Here is a 20,456-nt window from a genome sequence, read left to right as displayed (position 1 = left end):
CTATTTTTCAACCTCTCTATGGAGGCAATCAATTGGAGGCAGCGTTCAAATTGAAGCTGGCGGTCTATCTTTTAAATAGCTCATCAAAATTTTTGCAAAAAAAATTTAGCTTTATTACGGGGCGAAGCGAATGTCACCTATGTTTTGCCCTCTTTTTTTTGTGGACCGATATTAAACATTTTGAATGCAATAAACATGCTAACTTACCTGTAACTTCTCAAAGATTTTTTAATAAACATGCATCAAGAAACCGAGAAATATTTCTACCAGTTGATATCTATTGCTTGCAATTGACCTGCGATGATATTATAGCCTGTGTCCTTTGCAATTTGTTGGAATTTTCAACTTATATTTCATTCTAAAATTGAAGACATTTGTATTTTATATCTATATTTAGCAATCTTGCATAAAAGCTCATTGCACACTGATATGTTTGCTATAGTTTGCAGCCAAAACTAGCTTGTTATGTGCAATAGAAGTAGAGTTATGAGCATCAATCCATTGTAAGCCTTGTTAAGATAGTCGCAAGGATGCTATTGAATAACATGCTATAAAGCTGGATATTTATAAGTTATACAATGATAATCTATCAAATGATACAAATACATATTCATGAACAAGTGACATAAATGAACCACAATTATATTACATGCAGAAACAAGAATTAACGTTTTCAAAACAAAAATATATTTCCATCGTTTGCTCGGATAGCTGCGTTCTGGTTGTTGCTTTCGATGGAATGAACATCTTCTAGTTGTCCAATACATTCCACAATATCTTCTGGCTTCAATTCTTCTTCTGCACTGCTGAACCAGTCGATATTAGCATCCAAACAGTTTTTCAGCAGAGCAAAACTTTCACGTGTTGCATTTAGCACTGATGCAGTACTAAAAGTTTGCTCGCTAAATGTATAACCTTTTGTCCAAAATTTGCAAACCGGTTTTTATATGCATGTCCTTCGAAGTATTACGACTGCGTTAAGCAAGCAACTACTGTTGGCCTGAAATAATTAGTAGGTATTTCTATGGCGTTGCTTTCCACGTGCCATCTACCATCGTAAATTTAAGCCGTTTTTTATACTGTATATATGTAGGCTAATTTGAAGTAGAAAAACCGCTTTAAACAGAGAGCTACTACTAGCCTGAGACCGTTATTGATTATTGCTACGGTGTTGCAAAGTTTTAACGAAAAGAACTAAACGCTTTGGAATTGGACAAGATAATTAACTGTTATTGATATAAACGATTCATTATTATTACGATTTTGTGTACACTGTTCTACTGATCAGTTGATAATATGGGCTCAGAAAATCAAATAATGTCAAAGTGGCGTTCATTTGGAGAGAGGCGGTCTATTTTTCAACACTTCTCTCAGGGTGGCGGTCATTTGGAGGTGGCGTCCAAATAGAGGTGGCATCCAAATAGAGGTGGCGTTCAATTGGAGGTTTTACGGTAATTTAGCTATTACTTTCTAATTATTTCACATTTACATTTAAGCCTTTTTATAGTTGTTTTATTTTTTTTAATTTATTTGACCTACACAAAACATTTTTCTCATGTTATGAAGTTTAAAAGTTACAGTCGTTTTTGACAAAGTTTGAAAAGCTCTACAGTTGTTTTTATTTTCTTTTTTAATTTATTTCAACTACACAAAACACTTTTCTCATGCTATGTCAGTAGTTTGAAAGTTAGAATGGCAAATTTTGCTATTTGCTAAATACAAATAAATTCTCTGTCCAAAGACTTTTTTTATTACCTGGGCAACGCCGTGTAGTATAGCTAGTGTATATATTTGGCTTTGTTTGTCCGTGAGAATGTTCTTTGTAAAAACTAACTTCTAATTAAACAGTCTGTCTGGGAATTTGTGTGGGGCTTTCGTTGATAGCCTCCCGGGTTTTAAGCACAAAAGGATTTTGCTATTACCACCGTTAAGGAGCTTTCGGCTTAAAAAGATGTTTTGGTGAACGAAAATGGTGCTAAACGCGATTGTTTTATTATAAAGGGCTGCTGAGAATTGACAGATAATATAATAATACATATGTTCATTGAACAAGAATATAATAATACATATATTCACTGAACAGTAATATAATGATACATATATTCAATGAACAATAATATAATAATACATATATTCACAGAACTAGAATATAATAATACATGTATTCACTGAACAAGCATATAATGATACATATATTCACTGAACAAGAATATAATAATACAAATATTCACTGAACAAGAATATAATAATACATATATTCATTGAACAAGAATATAGCGATACATACATTTACTGAACAAGAATATAATTTAACAGAAATTGATCACGCGGAAAAAAAATTTTATGCAATGCTGAGTTATACACCAGTCACACACTTGTCTTTCTATAACTATACAAGAAAATTCTATCCTGAATATTTAATGCATCAATAACAAAGCATTTATAATTCTTGACTCAGTCTAATTCTATTAGAAAATGTTGAAAAATTAGAAAGTTTTGTGTAATTTGCTCATTTTATTTATTTCTTTGTTTTGTTTAATTGTTGGTTGTATTTATTTGAAAATTACTAGAATGACAATTAGAATTTAAGTTGTATTTGTTACCTGGGTATTGTCTGCTTGTTACAATAAGATAGAGTAGTTAGTTTTACTGATTATTTGGTATATTAAATGTAGGCTTTGCAATTCCAAACTAAAAATAATCTGCGATTCTTATCAAAATTGCTTTATAACTTAAAAAGCAATGTTGCACAACTCCAACAACTTTTCAAGAAAATGTTTGTTGTGGCGCGCTCAGCATGGGGCCACTTTGAAATATTGCTTGTAACATCATAGAGCTTTGCTTCCTTCAACAAGTGTAATACAAGCATTTGGTACGCCGATCCCAAGTCTGCCATTGTAATATCATTCTAATTCTAATCCAAGGGAGCAATGACAGCTCTATAATCACTGCATTAGGAGGTCAGGTTATGCTGAGGGCACTGCCGGCATGGCAGGCCACCAGCAGTGACAAATGGCTTCAATATGGCCTGTCTTATCAGATATAGAGCTTCCTGTAGGAATTGATAATCTCAGAGCCCTGCGGCCAACGGAAACATATATGGGAGCTCGCTCGTTTCCAAACAAACAGGCTACGCCCACTATTTTTATAAAAGTTATAATGGAGAGGCCGCGGCATTAACCAACAAAAATTACTCCCGTTGACAGTCACTCTGAAATTAATTGTTGTATTATACACCATTTGGAAAAATACAAAGTGCCCTACAAGAAGCTACCAATAATTTTGTGTAAAAAAGTAAAGTAAATGCACAAAAGTGAAGTATTGAGATCCATTGAGAATATTCCATTAGAGATCAGTATGTCTATCGGCTTTGTTTGGAAACAAGCATTTTTGTTTCCGGTTTTGGGTGCGGGGCTCTGTACAGCTATACGGCTCTGGATATTCTGGCTTTATACTTGTGGGTTGAGAATAAACAGTCATGGTATAGTTCAACTGACCTGTGAGCAGCAAGTTCAGGTACAGTTTTGAGAAAGGCAACTTGTGGTAGCAGAAAGGAAACTTGACCTTGATATGCACTTTTTCTCAAAATCGGCCGATCTCTAACTAGCATTACTAGTGTATAATTGTACTATATACACTGCTGATGTTGCAAGTGTATCATTGTACTATATACACTGCTGATGTTGCAAGTGTATCATTGTACTATATACAATCCTGATGTTACACGTGTATAATTGTACTATATACTCTGCTGATGTTGCAAGTGTATCATTGTACTATATACACTGCTGATGTTGCAAGTGTATCATTGTACTATATACACTCCTGATGTTACACGTGTATAATTGTACTATATACTCTGCTGATGTTGCAAGTGTATCATTGTACTATATACTAGTGCTGGGCACGGGTAGTAATACTCGTTGAACTCGCGGGTTTATCTTCTCTCGAGTATCGGGTAATAGAGATTTCGGGTATTCCGGTCCTTCGGGTTCGGGTTTTGACTTTCAAGTTCGGGTTTTGGTACACGGATCCGTCGGGTAGTGTTAACAAAGACTCGGTCTATTGCATCCTGCGCTCTTAGTCTGGGACCACAGGGCATCTCTGTGTCATTTTTGCTAAGGAGGCACATACCTGCCAACTCTCACGCATTGGGCGTGAGACTCACGCAATCGCCCCAAAGAAAAAATGAAAATGCGTGAGAAATGCGTGAGATTTTTGCCCCAATTTCCACAATTTTATATATACTATCATTGATACATCAATTGCCCCAAAACCAAATCTCACGCATTGCCCCACTCTTGGGTTGGCAGGTCTGAGGAGGCATGACAATGGAGTTTAACGAGTCTTTAATTTAATAGATAGAATAAAATACATCATACTTTATTTACTATGCCTATGAAATATTGTAGTCAAGCAGTGATTACTTGTCATTAAAAGGTGAGAAGAAATACTTACATCACATTTTATTTGCGCAATTAGCCAAATCGGCTTCGTAAACAAATCTATGCCATTTTTAATACGGCGCGTGTTCGCTATCACCGATAACACATAGGTCCTTAGTCTGTTTCCGCTATCGCCTTGTTAGAAACAGCTATCAGCGTTGATAGTAGCGGTGAAAATTTAATAACTCTGTTTAAATTGATTACCACAGCTAGCTATGATGGATTACATAATTCATTATAACCAAGTTTTACTAAGCCAACAAGCCTTACTAACGGAAAAAGTCGATAATGTAAAAGTTTTTTATATTTGGAGCACCATCTACAAAAAGTCAGAGGTACATAGAACATGCTTAAGTATTAAGCTACCATAGACCCTATCTTCTGCCACCTGTTGACACGAAAATGCCCTGTAGCACCAGACTATCTTGACTGTTTAACAATCCACCTGTTAACGCTGCAAGTACGAATGTCAGTCAATAAAAACTGAAAAATGATAAATTGAAAAGAAATATGATTGCTTTGTAAATTTGAAGATATATCTGTTAAAAAAATTTAAACATAAACTCCATATTTCATATCAATAAACCCGATACCCGAAAAACCCGTAGGCAAAAAAATACCCGAGCCTAGCACTACTAGCTACCCGATACTCGAAAAACCCGAACAGAAGGGGACGGGTCTAAACCCGTTGACCAAGAAGTACTCGTGCCCAGCACTACTATATACACTGCTGATGTTGCAAGTGTTGCAACCTACCAATAGTAGGTTGTTAGTAGCAGGGTGTTTTACCAATAGTAGGTTGTTAGTAGCAGGCTGTTTTAAGAATAGTAGTGCATTGTAATGGATTGTTCTACATATTAACGCCAACCAGTCACCGATCTTAGTGTTTCAGGAAAACATGCCAGGTTTCCCATGCCACATTGCTTTGGCTCTTCTCCACCTTGCCAACAAGGAAATTAAATTGCAATAATTAGATTTCTGCCAAGAGAGCAATTCCATTCTCACAAAGAAGAGCAACACTGATAATATTTTGCTAACATGTTGCCGGTGTCAATCTTGCTTGCGCCAATTGTGTGGGTGTATTTGATAACACATTCTTGATATGAAATCGCTTCGCCTTTCCTGGCTTTCATTCAGGGTATACCATGACACTAGCATTTCATTAAAACTTCCACCTCGTCAGTTGCTGCAGCATCACAGAAACTTGTTTGCTGTATAATTGGCACATTTGTATTCCTATCCTTGTTTTTGTCATTAAAGGAATTCTATTTTACCAGATTTATATGATCATAGCTACCCAAATATTCTTCAACGTTGCCATAATTTCAGACAAACACATCTGTTCCAAAAATTAGTCAAGTTTTCATACCGAGATTCTTTGGAACGTGTGAGAGAATTATGCCAGTCACGAGGCAAATTACTCACTGAATTTCACCACACACTGTTAATGATTTGAACAGCATCAAGTTGAGCTCTTACAGCCAAACTAGAATAGAATACTGCTAAGTTAATCATAGAAACTCATCCTTGGAGCAAGAGGCATGGAGTATTCTGTCAGCATTTCTTTAGAGGGGCAGTTGAAAGTCAAGGTTGTTTCCTTCTATCAGTCAGTAGTGGGTAGTGCCTTGCTAGTAGTAGACATGGCAGTGGTTTAAAGTTTCCCTTAGCTGGTTTTCTTAAATCAACCTACTCATTATGGTACTTGCTGGGTTCTTTGTTGATCGTGAACATAAGCAAAGTTTTAATAGATTTTATTAGAAAGTATAGGCATCTATCTATCATTTGTGATTGTTTTTAACGTTTAAGGTGATCTGACTGCCAGGATGTTTCAAGATTAAAATCAACAAAACTTGAGCTCAGAAGAAAATAAACTCCGAAATAACGTTTCTACTTGCCATCATTGCTATAGTCAATATCGGCTATTGTGTTCAAGTTGCAGCGTTACGTGTCTCTATTCTGTCGCTATCTTTGCAACTATAAACCTCATAAACGATATCATAAGTAGATATCATAAACGCACCCTCTCTTGATCTGAGCGTTTTAATCGTAATCAAGTTTTGTCAATTTTAATCTTGAAACATCACCTCAAACATCAAAAACAATCGCAAAACATTTTGTTGAAGTTCATCTTTAAGCTTTGAAAAAATTTCGATTTTAAATTTATTGTGCTAAAGGTATGCTATATGAACCTCATTGACCCTTTTTTGTACGTCATTCTTGGTACAGGTATGGTATCCGGCAGCATCTGTAGATTTACTTTTTCTATTCCATAGGAACGGATGAAACAATATTACTGTGCAACCTATAGAAGGACAGGTTGCTGTAGCTATGGAGATGGCTGCAGATATAACCATAACATACCATTTGATAGTGCAGGTGTCCAGCAAACAGATACAGTGAAGTCAACCACAGATATGGGATGATGGTGGAATTCTTTTAACAATAAGAGCAGACTAGTTGGCTTGTCTGATAAAATATATTTTGTGGTATGATAAAATACGTTTCAATAGCAAATATTTGTTTGTCATAACAACATTATCAAGCTACAATAGCCAAATATATTGGAGTGAATTGTTAAACAAGGTATGCTATAGTACAAATATCTTTCAAATGGTATACCTGATTCAGTAAGTAGTAATAATTATTAGTACATGTCTTTCTGGCAATGTAAATAAGCTGGTGCGTTATGTGCAAGCATTAGATGCAATAATAACCTGTCAGAAGAGAATACAAGACATATATACAACGAGGCACGTCTTTTACATAGCGAGTGGATATGTGTAGGTCAGGGTTCAAGACTGCAAATAAATTACAAAAATATAACATTTCTTTTTAAAAATAAACTACCGATAAAGTGAAGGTCAGTTAACAACACAACTAACTCGGCGCAAGCCCATTTTCAAAAAATAGTTTGCGTTGGTTGGGAGTTGCCCTACCCCACAAACCATTAGGAATTTCCCATTGTGTTAGGTTAAGTGCGTCATGCTGAAAGAAGATTCGTTTGGGCTCATCTGGGGTCTGATGAATCATCCAGCCATCGGGTAAAATAGCCTCAGCCACCAGCATGCCACATTCGCACAGCTCCTCTCCTGTTTCTTCATCCAGCTGCCGAAGGTGGGCTAGCAGATTCTCAAACTTGCTCTCGACTGTGGCGTATGAGTAGGCATTAACATAGTCATGTTTGTTAACAGGGTACAACAGTCTTATATTAGCAATGTCTAGATGGTTCTCGTAATCATGTGTTTTATAGTGTTCGAGTAGGTCAAGGATTCTGTCGAACATCAAGCCTTTTTTGGCATAGTAGTGACCCCTGTGTCCCAATACAGAGAAGTGGTATATTTCTGTACTTTTAGCCGTTCTGTTTCTACAAAATATTAATTCAACTATGTAAATTGTCGTAAAAAAACCAATTAAAAATTTATTGTAACACTATTTTAATATGCACTAGCAAGTAAGTCTATATCACTTTGATAACCAGTTCTGTACCGTCACCGCAAGCTCGTAAGCAGTTGTGGCAAAAATGGATGGAAAAAGAAGCTACAGCATGAGGCTAACTAGGCTAGAGTAACCGCGCTGAAGAAACATAGTTAAACTCAACCCATGATCCCTCTACATACAAATGTTTCTGCATGCAACCATATATCGGAGCAAATATTGTTCCTACTTATAACATTTAAAACATTGAAACATCACAGTTGTGCAAATAAAAGAAAAAAGTTATAAATTAACCTTTTTACAAGGAAACGCCATTTTTATTATTTTGCTACGCAGAAAGTATAGCGATGACATTGTTGTTTCTAAGTGTGTCTTTTGCAAGGCTAACTATGGTTGGTCAATTGCCCTTATTCGTTTAGATTTTTTCAATAGTAACATCTAATAAAGTAGTACACGAAAAGTGATAAATTGGAAGGGTATCATGAATGTGAATATTTGTTTTACCTGCTGGTGTTAAGACCAAAAACTCCAAATTTTTTGTTGTCATAAAACAGGACTAACTTTCACGGAGTGCAAAAGTCTTTTATTTTTATAGTTGTTTTCCATGCTCTAACCAGCATTTTTGTCGACCTATTTTGATGCTGACAAGCATTCAAAAAATGTTTTAACCATAGACTAGATTACTATGGTATACTCTATTGGTTTTAACCATAGACTAGATTACTATGGTATACTCTATTGAAAATGGAACTACCAAGGATTTTTTACCAATATCTTGTGAAATTTTTGTGAATATTGTCTTTTGCTGTATCATAGAACCACAGTAAATGTAAATTAATAGATCGATCAACGCGAATCATCAATTTTAAAAAATTCAACTTAGCATAGCGACGACATTGAATGAGCATTCAACGACATAGCCTCAAAAGCCTTACCTACAAACGGGGTGATACACAAAAATAAAAAAGTGCATGAATAAAAAAATCTAACTTACATCTAGAGTGAATCATGTTATATGTTGCTAATATATTATACTCTGTCATTGAGCCTATTCATTACCTAGCCTGTATGTCAGACAGGTAAACTAATAATAAACCTCCCTTCATACAGATTAATTTCACTGTATTAATAAAGTTTATATTTATATGGGTTTTTATCATTTAGCGTTAAACACAGTTTTATATATAATGCATGTTTTGTTGCTACATATAACTGCCTAAGTATTTACCATCATTGCAGGCTCTGAAACAAATTGCACAAGATACATACACTTGTACAATACATTTTTTTTAAATACTGGGTGAATGCCTGACATTGCATGGGCAATAAAATAATAACCCAATTAATTTGAGTTATTTAAGCTAGTAACTGAAGCTAGTCTAAATCTTTACAATAATGAAAGCCGTCGTCCGTCTGTCTGAAGCCAGCTTGTGCTTATAATTATGCTTGTAATCGTTACGTGTAATGATCTCAAGTGTGCTCGAGTTCACAAAGATGAACTTGCACACATTTTTAGCAGATTTTATCAGAAAGTATCAATATTTTTTACCACTTGTGATTGCTTTTAATGTTTGAAGTGATCTGACTGCCAGGATGTTTCTTCAAGATTAAATTGACAAAACTTCATCTCAGTTAAAACGCTCAGAAGGAAAACATGTGCGAAATGTTATCACTAGTTGTTATTGTTGCGATAGTTGACATCAGCTATTGTGTTAATGTTGCGTCATTACGCGGCTCTATTCTGTTGGTCTCTTTGCAACTATTGATATCATAATCACACTTTCACTTGATCTGTGTATTTTAACCGCAATCAAGTATTGCCAATTTTAATTTTGCAACATCCTGGCAGTCAGATCACCAAAAACAATCGCAAATGATAAAAAATGCCGATACTTTCTAATAAAATCTCATCAAAATTTGAGCAAGTTCATGAATCTTTAATACTTTTATTTTGACATCAAGCAAGCTTCAGTCTTTGGAGAGTGAAACTGCAGCGAGAGAATGCAACTGCAGCTAGAGAGTGCCACTGCAGCGCATCTATAGAATTAGCTCAAGGAAATGATGGCAGATTACTAGGCATTACTTGCGCAAGAGAGGAACAATAGCCTTATTGATGCTAAAGAGCATAATGTGCTAAAGCATTTTATGCTAAAGAACATAAAATCGGCTATTCAATCAGTGGGTGTAGTGATTTCTAACACGAAAACGCTAGACTGGTGGACTACAGTTATCACAATGAAGATATTGTTATGCTATATGTGGGTTCAATTTACCGAGTTAAACGATAACAGCTCGTAATACCATTGAGAAAAAAGGACAAACAAAGACTGTCTGCAATTCCTAGTCGAAGGAGAATTTTATGGCCCAGCGCCCAATCGCGACCCTCGGGTGACTCACGCAGTGAATCACTGACTCTAATGCCCAGTGAAGGAGTGATTAAAGCCCTTGATTACCTATTCTGAAAATACCTGAAAACAGATTCAAAGAGGTCTTTGCAATTCATGTGCACACGTGAACATGAACTGCAAAGACCTTGTAAAGATTCATATGCACATATCTATGTGCACAATAATCCTAAACCAGTCCAAGGTGAACGATATGTGCAGATGGTAGCAAGCCAGGCAGCAGAGCCACCTATTGTGAATTCGATTCCCTTTTCGCAAACCGTGGCTACGGAGGGAAGCAAATTTTATTATAGTAAAGATTTGGTATCAAAACTGTTAATAGAACCTCCCGTTCCGAATGGTTAACATTCACGCGCTAAACTCTATGTGAAGGTTGTCATAAAATGTAAGATACAATCAGATATATGATGTAGGCTTAGTCAAATGCTTTTATCCCATATGGCCAATATGTGTATAATAGGCAGGGTAGCAAAGTGCTCAATGTGAACCAGGCAACGTGGTTGATGCAGAGCCATTGTTAAATGACAACCATCTAGTACTTGGTAGTATTATATATTCCTGGTTCACACAAGGACAGGTCTTCAACATAAAAAACCTTGTAACAAGGTGGGACATTCATTATTCATTTGGGACAAACTGAGGAATGGGTTTAGTCATTGTGGTGATCGTATAACGTTCCGTTATTGTCGCCTCCCTATTGGATAAAGCTAGGACTGTACTATTAGTCAATTGTTCGCAGGTGAGTAATGTTTAGGCCTGGGCAGAATATAGATTACGGTATCATCATTGGCCAGAGTAATGACACAACCATATGAGTTTTGGTAGGCTGTGACACACACGAGACGAAACTATTGTTCATAGTTTTTCTTGGAAACTTGTCATCATGCAAACTAGACAATAGTCTTGCCAGATCAACTGAATTGCAAGTCATAAGATGAACAAGAAATATATGAAATGATACCAAATACGGAAACGCTCTGGTTTTTCGCTATGAACTATAATACTGTGACTCACACACTAGCCATATCAATTTCAATATCACGTAATATCCCCTACCAATGACAGTGTGATAAACAAAATTTTTGCTGTGATTGGTTGTGGCCAATGAGATGGGAGCACAATGCACAGTAACTCGTCCAATAAGAAGACCCAAATATGACTTATCTCTGCTATCACAAACATGAGACAAGATAAAAAAGCACTTACAAGCTGAGAGGAAGAAAAGAGTTGCAGACAAGGAAGTGCAGTATCTGAGGTTTGTATCTGCCAGCTGTATACGCATGATGGTTTGAACTAAACAGTTTCTAGTATTATAAAGGCTTCAAGTAATGAACCTAGAAAGCTATCAGTTGTTTCCCATTTGTATACATTAATACAAATTAAAATCTCATTACACGCAGGAGTTCCTGTGCACACACATACGCATACACAAAGATACACATATACTCAGTTATTTGATGCTATAAAAATAGTTTGCATCACGTATCATAGCTGCAATAACCATAAGATAAAAATATACCTCCACAAGGTCGAAAGTTTTTCAAAACATTCAAGTTTCACAAGTGAAAGTGAAGATACTGGTAATATTACTATTGATCATAAATATATAACATGATAAAACAAATTTCCAAGTAGATATTTAAGCTAGAGTAAGTTATATAGGATATCTCGATGCGCAGCACTACCTTATACTTATACTTCCATTTGCGATAAAGGAACACCAAACCTCCATGTATCAATATCATTTCATTAATATTTTTCTGATTTATAATTTAGGCTTTTACATAAAGTTTTCAATGTATGAGGAATTTGTTTCAAGACTATACATTAAGAAGTGCTCACATATATAAAATTGTTTATATATATATACATATATATTTTTATATATGCATTTATATATATACAGTGTAACCTCGGTTTTCGAACGACGCGAAGTTCGAACAAATCGGAGTCCGAACAAAAAATTCAAGCAATTCTTGCTTCGTAGTTCGAACAAAAATCGGAGTTCGAACGCCGGATGCTGAGCGGCGTTGACCGTGACCAACTGTTGTCGCCAAGAAAGGATGCCCCGACGTCCGAGATTAAACAAATGTGTAGCAAATGGGCCGAGTTACAGAATTTCGTCGAACTCCACCACCCCGATCAAGCTGCAGCCACAAGAGTCATCAATGACTTTAACGGCACTATCATGAACCACTTCCGAAAAGTGCTAAAAAGAAGGCAGAAGCAAGTGTCATTGGATAGATATTTTAAGAGAAAAGAACATCCTGTATCCTAAAAAATCCTATTCATAATTCTTTTCTTTATCCTTTTTATTTTTACACGTTCATGTTAGCGTAATTTTTCGTATGGAAGATTAAGATAATTACATTACGTTTTTTGGGTTACATTTATGTTTATGTTATTTGTGTCTTTGCCATTTTGCTTAACATTTTCTGAGATATACATTGTTTTTATGTGTTGGTCAGCATTTTAATGTGCAATTTCATGCATAAAATAATGTATAAAATACATGTACATGTACTAACAAGATAAACATTCAGGGTGTTGGAACGGACTAAAACAATTTACCTTATTTGTAATGGGAAAAATGATTTCGGTGTTCGAACAACTCGGTGTTTGAACAACCTTCAGGAACGGATTATGGTCGAGAACCGAGGTTACACTGTATTTATATATGCGTATATATTATGTATTTGCATATATATTTATGTATATGCATATATAAATATGCATATACATAAATATATATATATAATTATATACGTATATATATAAATGTATATATAAATAAATATATATTTATAAATGTGCGTATTATATCTGTTCCAACATTCAAAGCAGATATACGAAAGAACTGAAGGTCCAGGTGGTAATTCTAATGTATTAGGGAAATTTGTTGCTTAATATCAAGGGAGCCTTGGCAGCAGACAGCGAGGGGTTGCAATTAAACTAGACCTCTGTGTCCATAAATAGCCTGCAGACAAGCGGTGCATCGGTCTGTATAGTGCCAAACTACATTCCTATAAAGCCAAGTATTTTGCAAGACCCAAAACTATTTCAACATTGCTCTTTATCTTTCCAAGTGTCAAACGAAAACATGGAGTCAAGCGCAAGCTGGTGTTTGACTAGCATGCCTTGTCAGAAAGTGCTCAAAACAATTCCGTGCTATCATTATTCATCTGAATTGCTCTAGGTCAATTCGGTCATAGCTCAAATAGCAGTGATTAACAGATACCATGAATAAAGAGATGGCTGCGAAAGACACTCACCGAGTGATCTTGAGCTCACAGAAATTCTAATAGCTGAATTGCGCAAAAAAGTGCAGGGCATAGCGTCATCATATCAAGATATTTGTAAGTATAATTCATAACCCTTATGTTTACGCATTTTTCCTGAATATTCAGTCCTAATAAACAATCTAAGCCAATAAGATGATAGGAGGCGAAGCCGATGCAAACAAACTCACTCGATGCAAACAAACTCACCCGTGCGGCCAGTCATGTGTAAGCGTGTCAAAGGGTCAACAAGTATGAATGACCAAACTACAACAAGCTGTTGAGCTATTGGAATTTGTAAATACTTCTCAAGTTATTCGTGTTATTCCAACCTCAACACTCTAACAGTGACTCCCAGCCCAAATCATGAACAAACCACTGCAAGGCACTCTCTAAGAAATCCTTGCTATGAAGAGTCCAGGGAAGTACTCTAACATACGCGGTGTATTTTAGATCTTGCTGAAAGACCACGGTTTCTGACAATGAATATCAAACAGCGCCTATGCATAGATTGAGAGAAGTTAAGACTGATTTATGGACAAATTTTAAGATATTAGCACGGCTTCAAAGAGGAATGTTTTCTCTTGAGCATTGTGAGGTCAGAAGGGATTAGGATTAGAGACGCTGTTTGCCTGGCTGGTGCCTCTCCATGCCCTCCCATCCTTGATCAAAGCTCTACGTTAGTATAATGTTGAGTGAACTTTATTAGCGGTTACAATTGGATGCCAATTAATGAAGGCAGCAGGTTGAATAGCTAATAATGCTGTTCGCCTTTACATAACACCTATAAGTACCAGGTAGTCCTGCAAACTATTACGCGCACAAAAAGCTAAGCACTGTTAACATCAATACGAAGAATTACCTAGAATTTCTAGTTTAGCAGCATACGGTGGTGTGCGAAATAAACTAGACAGCTTAGTTGGAAAACTAAATTTCTAATTTACAACATTGTTACTTATTGTGAATTTAGTCAATAGCCATAAAAATATATTAAATCAATCCTCATTTTATCCTGGTTTCAGATATGTAAACCAAACAGCTGACAAAATTATGTTTTGAATGTTTATTAAGGCTAAAATCTGATAGGATAGATAACAGCGCTTTGTTAAAGGTACAGAATTCTTCGCATCAGGTCAATAATTAGTGACACAGTCTTGTCAAGCTTAGCAGCATTCGGAAAGTTCAAATCCAAATAAAAGCCGCTAAAGTGTAAAAACTTTTAAAATGGAATAGCTTGGGCAGCATTCACTTGTGCATTATTCACAAAAACCGTTTCCATCATTCGCAAGAGGGAAACATTCAATAAAGATTTGCTAGTAACAAAACTCCCTTAACTTGCGAATTTTTGTCTTTTCTGTGTTGCAGAAGACTTGCGGATTGACAAAAATTTGTGCATCATGCGTGTCATGGAAACATATTGCCAGTATTGTATGATTACAAAAAGCCAGTATTGAACCTTTCGACAAGCAAAAAATACTCAGTAGAATGGCACGGCTATAAAGATACTAGTGCTTCATGTTTGAACTATAATGTGTTAAACAACATCATCAACCATTCAAGCCAAGCCAAGCGAGAGATTAGTTCGCTTAACAAATTAACTGAAAGCAAGCTTCTAGGTGCAGCGTGTTTATGCGCATGTACCGAGAACTCAACTTTTCTCTCACAAATCATTTCATAGAATAAAAAAAGTCATTAATTCATCTACCCTGGAGGTTCGTTCATTATTAAGCTAATCAATAACCATTATGGAATATTTCACTGTAACCAAAACAAACTGAAAAGAACTACCATGGGACTGGCAGTAGGCAGCGGAAGGTTTACAACCTGGTGCAATAGAGAGTGATAGAATAATATTGACTCACTTTATAACTGATATTGTAAATGTTCCCTTGTGTCGTATATTTTTGCTCTGACGTAGAAGAAAGGAACCAGGTCTTTCAAGACGTAATAATTCTACAGCCTACAGAAAGATTAGGAGATTGAATTGAAAGATACCCACAAACGATAGAACTGACTACAAATCAACCAATACTATTTTGCCAGTTAATTCTCATGACTAGACTAACAGACTAAAAAGATCATACAATAAGCTAGAATATATTTACAGTGAAAGTGTTGTAGGTGGAAATTCCGTTATGATTAAAAACAGTTCGCAACTAAAAGAACTAGTCGTATTCGGAAATAACCTTCGATAATTGTATTGCAGAACTTTTTCTACGACTATTGAACACTAAGCAAGGTTCTGATGTAACCGAACAGCAAGCCTACAGAATTATTAATCAATGTAGATGCAGATTGTGACTATTTAACACCGTGGGATTTATGTGAGTAGTTAAGTAGAAAGCTAAATTATACTTACACCAAAGTTTTAAAACTACTGCTTTTAGTTTAGCTACAAAAATGACATAATTGGCTTGGGGTACGCAAGAAAAGGTGCTTGAAATGACATAATAGTGAAAGTTAAAATAAATAGCGTAGCGATATTATTTTGCGTAACATGTTGAAAGCGTTTTAAATGTAAGGGGAAGAAAATGACGAACGTTCAAACTGCATCAGCGACTAAGCATCATATCGTTCAGGTTACTGAGCAACATATATGTAATGTGCAATAGATTTATAGCGCATTCTAATCATAAGAGGCATAAGAGCATAATCAGTTCTCGCCACCGAACCTGACTAAACAGTAAATATCTGGTTGCTGACAACGTTAGCACGCACTTTGTTTTTTTATATGCAGTAGAATTGTTTGTTCAGGATACATACCTTGGTTGAATCGATACATCCATAGTAGAAAGGGAGCTCGTTGAGCTCTTCTTCGGATAAACCCATTATCTCAGCGCTCTCACAGAGATGAATGATAACTCGGACGACTGCGAACAACGTTTGTGCGCAACTACAAAGCGCTATAGTAGAATCGCACAAACATTGTTCCTGTTAACGTAAAAGGCTTGCGCCAGTCTGTTACTAGCATTATTGATTGTAGCCTATGCGTCAAGTTTTGGCTTCTTGGCCTGGTCGGACGAATTGATAATTTATGCATAAATGGCTCTATAGCTATCTTGTAAGAGAGGATTACTCCTATAATGATCAATGAATTCCAAACAGTGTTGTACGTATACTGTATTCTCATTATCCACAGCTCTGTGGGTAAACTGAACATCTAAAGAGTATACGCAACGCAGGCATGTATCACAGAAGATATACAATATGACGTTGGTCAATGCATTCTAAGTAAGAATGAGCAGAAATTATTAAAAGTCAAAGTTTAATTAGGACAAACTAGACATTATTGAAACTAAACTATAATGTTCAGTCTTAAAACTTATTATCGCAACTTCAAACCACCATCTAGAAATAAGTAAACGCTTTTAGACGTTTAATAGCAAAAGCAATGTTTTGTCAGAATGCAGTATTAACTCACCTTATTTACGCACTCTATCTCAGTATGATTGCGGTACATGAAAGAAAACCATCTTTGTTGGCTAGTTTGTCCTGAGCTATACAGTCTTATCAGACTTGGATATAAAAAGTACTACAAAGATACTACAAAGTCATTTTTATGAAGCATGTATTTTTTTCCTATTACATCATTGCGGTGACCTAAGATAAGTACTCCAAAGGGGAATACTCAATTGTTAGAAAGTATCTATTCATTCTTTGTTAGATGAAACATCCTTAATCTTATTTGATTATCAGAAATGGTAAGTTATGTGGTATTGTCTTATTTGCCACATGTGAGATATCTTTTCTAAAATTAGCCATAGAACTCAGTCTAGTCAAAATTAAACATAATCATAAACTTTCAACGACTCTGCAAAGAAATCTGTTGATTGTAACAGTAAGTCAGAAATGCCACGATAAGGGTATTATTTATATCATAGATGCAAATATTTATTGTATAAAGATCTTATTACATCCTGTTACATCATAATACACTTATCTTTGGAGGATATGTGCATTATTTATATCATAGATATAAATAATGCACATATCCTCCAAGGACTTTGCCGGTATAAATAGCATGGGTACGTCTATATGTATAGGATATTATTATAGGATATATAAAAATCCCAGTGTTTGTCTTTTTGGTAAACCCTGTATTCAGTTATAGCAATTGCAATTTAGCAATGAAAAATCCGCACGGCACTGGATGTGATCTCAGGACCTCCAAATCTAGGTGCTGCGAGCTTAACCATTAAGCTACACAGAATACAATGCATTTACTGGCCAAATAGTCATTATATTGGTTAAGATACTTATGCTTAAAGTGCTTGCTCGGTGTTAATAGCTGGTACTGTTGACTATTCCGTGGAACGATTTTTAAGCTGACCCAAAACGCTGGCATTGTTTCAGTGAAGATGAAAGTCAAGATCTAGATTTCCAGGTGAGTTAATCTAAATCATTAGGTAATTATTCTATTAGTCATGCAAAGCTGGGCATTCATCTAGTCATATTTTATATTTTTTCGTATAGTGTTTATTATGTTGGATACAAGTTTGCTAGGTCATATGTTCCGCGGAAGTTCAAGTTGAGAGACCACGAGTGCCATGGAGAGTAGGTTCTAAGCACTCGGGACATCTATATGCAGGTTTTCTTTAAAACAGCCTAGACTTACATTTACTAGCCATAAGAGTACCTGCTGCTGTGTGTCTATAAAAAGCCTAGCTATGTAAGGAGTTGTGTCATTGTGAAGATGCAAGCATATCCTTTGTTGTTTTGCTGATCATAGCTCTTTGCGATACAAAATAGTAAAATGGCTACTTTTTAATAATATGTACTTATCATGGGTGTGCATTAGGCACAAGCCAATCAGCTTCTAATAGTCAAATCAAAGTAATAAAGGCATGTAAGAGTTATCTACTCTTGTTATAACTCGGCTACAATTCTGGCTTTCAGAGTTAATGAACATGTAGAAAGCATGGCTGAGCGTGTTCGAGTATGAGTCCAAAGATACAGTTTGCTTTCAGTTCGCATAAAACCATAAAGCTTACCATTGTTTATCAGATCAGAGTGTTATCCATTTTTTATACGCAGCTCTTTGCTAGCAACCATATTTATCAAATGGCAATTTATCAAAAGTCAGAGAAGTTAAAAAGGCTACAAAAACTTTGTGTTACAGCGATGATGCGTCAGTAATACATTTATGATCAATGACTGGGACTCAATTAACTTATTTCTGAACTAAATAATCTGAATAAACTAAATGTATTTCAGACTTTGTTGTTTAAAGTACTCTAACAGATTACCCTGTCTACCGAGCCACTTCGTAGCTACACTCACTAACGAAAATCACTGAGCACAATAGACATAAACACCTTCCCTTTCCTATATCTAAAACATCTGTATATCATAACAAATTTTTCTTTTTAAAACTATCGATTTCCAATGTTACAATTTTAATTTATTTTCTGCAAAGCTTCATTTGCTTTCATTGGTATTGGGTAGTGAAATAAACCTTAAAACACCTCAAATCGAACTACCGTTTTGGACTAGTCTTTCATTTTACGGATGCTCTTGTAAAGTATAGCAAATAGTTTTCTATGAGTTCACTTTGTGTAAGTTTTATTTCAGGGAAACAACTGAGATGTGAAACCACAGATGCTCCCTAACTTACGAACGAGATGCGGTCCAAACGACCATTCGTTAAGCGAATTTGTTCGTAAGTTGTCTCAGTTCATTATTCTGTACGAAACATATGTTTAAGGATTACATAAGTATAGGCCTACTTAAAGCTTGTATAAGTAACCTATATCGGTTTGTACTGCATTCAAAGAGTACTAAATCATAATACAGCGATATGCTCCATGGAGATGTGTACAAATGGAGAAACAGTAGTACTGTAAAAGAAATGCTACTGTAAGTTTTTTCAAAGTGTTGCTGAAAATCGTGAACGCACTGGTTGTGTAATTATTTGGAAAGATTTATATCAGCAGCAGAAAGATGGACTACTCGGAAAAATGTACGCATTACAAAATCTAACTTACGGCATCTCTGTACAAACATTTTTTGACATACGCACAACACCGTTCGTATCTATCATTGTTTGTAAAACAAATTTTCGTAAGTAGGGTAGCATCTGTACATCAAAACTGTTACAATTATATTTGTGTATTTGTCATCATTGGTCCTTGCAAACCAAACAGCACTCTCTGTTAGTTTATTATGGTTTTATGCTTACACCTTTTAACCAATGATCATGTTTGGCTCCACCAGTAGTAGGGCCAGCTGTAGACCAATAGACCAAAAGCTGATTGTTGGTTTGAAGGATTTTAGGCTATAGCTGTTAAAATCACAGCAGTTCCAGCAGCAGTAATATTGTTATTTCAAGTTTTTTGGCATCATTTATGCTCCAGGCTATTAAAGCTAATATAACTAATTACACATATTATTATTATTATTATTATTATTATTATATAGTGTTTGAGGTTACCTAATAATCCTAGGATTACAGGTTGTCACAAGAATGAGAACATTTCAATAGAAAAAGTATATTTGTTATTTACTGACATTCCGCGAATTTGTACACATCCCAGCACGCTTCATTATAATTATATTTTTAGAACTACTCTTTGCTGGCAGCACTATTTCCAAATTGAAATTTGTACTACTGGAAGAAGAGTTATTTTATTAATTCGTTGCAATTTTGAGGGTTTGTAATTTGACAAAAAGTAATGTAGGAGAGTTTCTAACGTAAATAATTATAATCAAATTTATAAATAAATATTTTCAAAAAATTGTTACCATTTTTCTTAAAAAATGTATATTATGACGAACAATAACCAATAACAAATATCTAAGAGAGATAAACAAGCTAATCACAATAATTCCTATTAAGATTTGTCCTCCCTCCCTACAACCTTAAATTACATTCTCTTCCTTGTGGAATGTGTTTT

General features: G+C 35.4%; 2 protein-coding genes across 2 annotated transcripts in view; one reads left to right on the top strand and one right to left on the bottom strand.

The window, feature by feature from the left end:
* Positions 1 to 7,191, top strand: part of LOC137389960 (tRNA (guanine(26)-N(2))-dimethyltransferase-like) — a 48,013-nt gene extending 40,822 nt beyond the window's left edge. Inside the window, exon 9 of the mRNA XM_068076160.1 lies at positions 6,719 to 7,191. Within this exon, the coding sequence (XP_067932261.1) occupies positions 6,719 to 6,868 (150 nt within the window). The 3' untranslated portion in view covers positions 6,869 to 7,191. The remainder of the gene's footprint in view (positions 1 to 6,718) is intronic.
* LOC137389961 (phosphatidylinositol 3-kinase regulatory subunit beta-like) lies at positions 6,903 to 16,471 on the bottom strand. The gene is made up of 3 exons (XM_068076162.1): positions 16,327 to 16,471; positions 15,426 to 15,523; positions 6,903 to 7,809 (listed from the first exon to the last, which is right to left on the bottom strand). Exons 1-3 carry the CDS (start codon positions 16,390 to 16,392, stop codon positions 7,323 to 7,325), a joined length of 651 nt encoding a protein of 216 aa, XP_067932263.1. The 5' UTR covers positions 16,393 to 16,471; the 3' UTR covers positions 6,903 to 7,322.
* Positions 16,472 to 20,456: the final 3,985 nt, after the last annotated feature.

Source organism: Watersipora subatra, chromosome 3 (assembly GCF_963576615.1).
Source record: "Watersipora subatra chromosome 3, tzWatSuba1.1, whole genome shotgun sequence".
NCBI classification, from domain to species: Eukaryota; Metazoa; Bryozoa; class Gymnolaemata; order Cheilostomatida; family Watersiporidae; genus Watersipora; species Watersipora subatra.
This window is presented reverse-complemented; position numbering and strand designations above follow the sequence as displayed.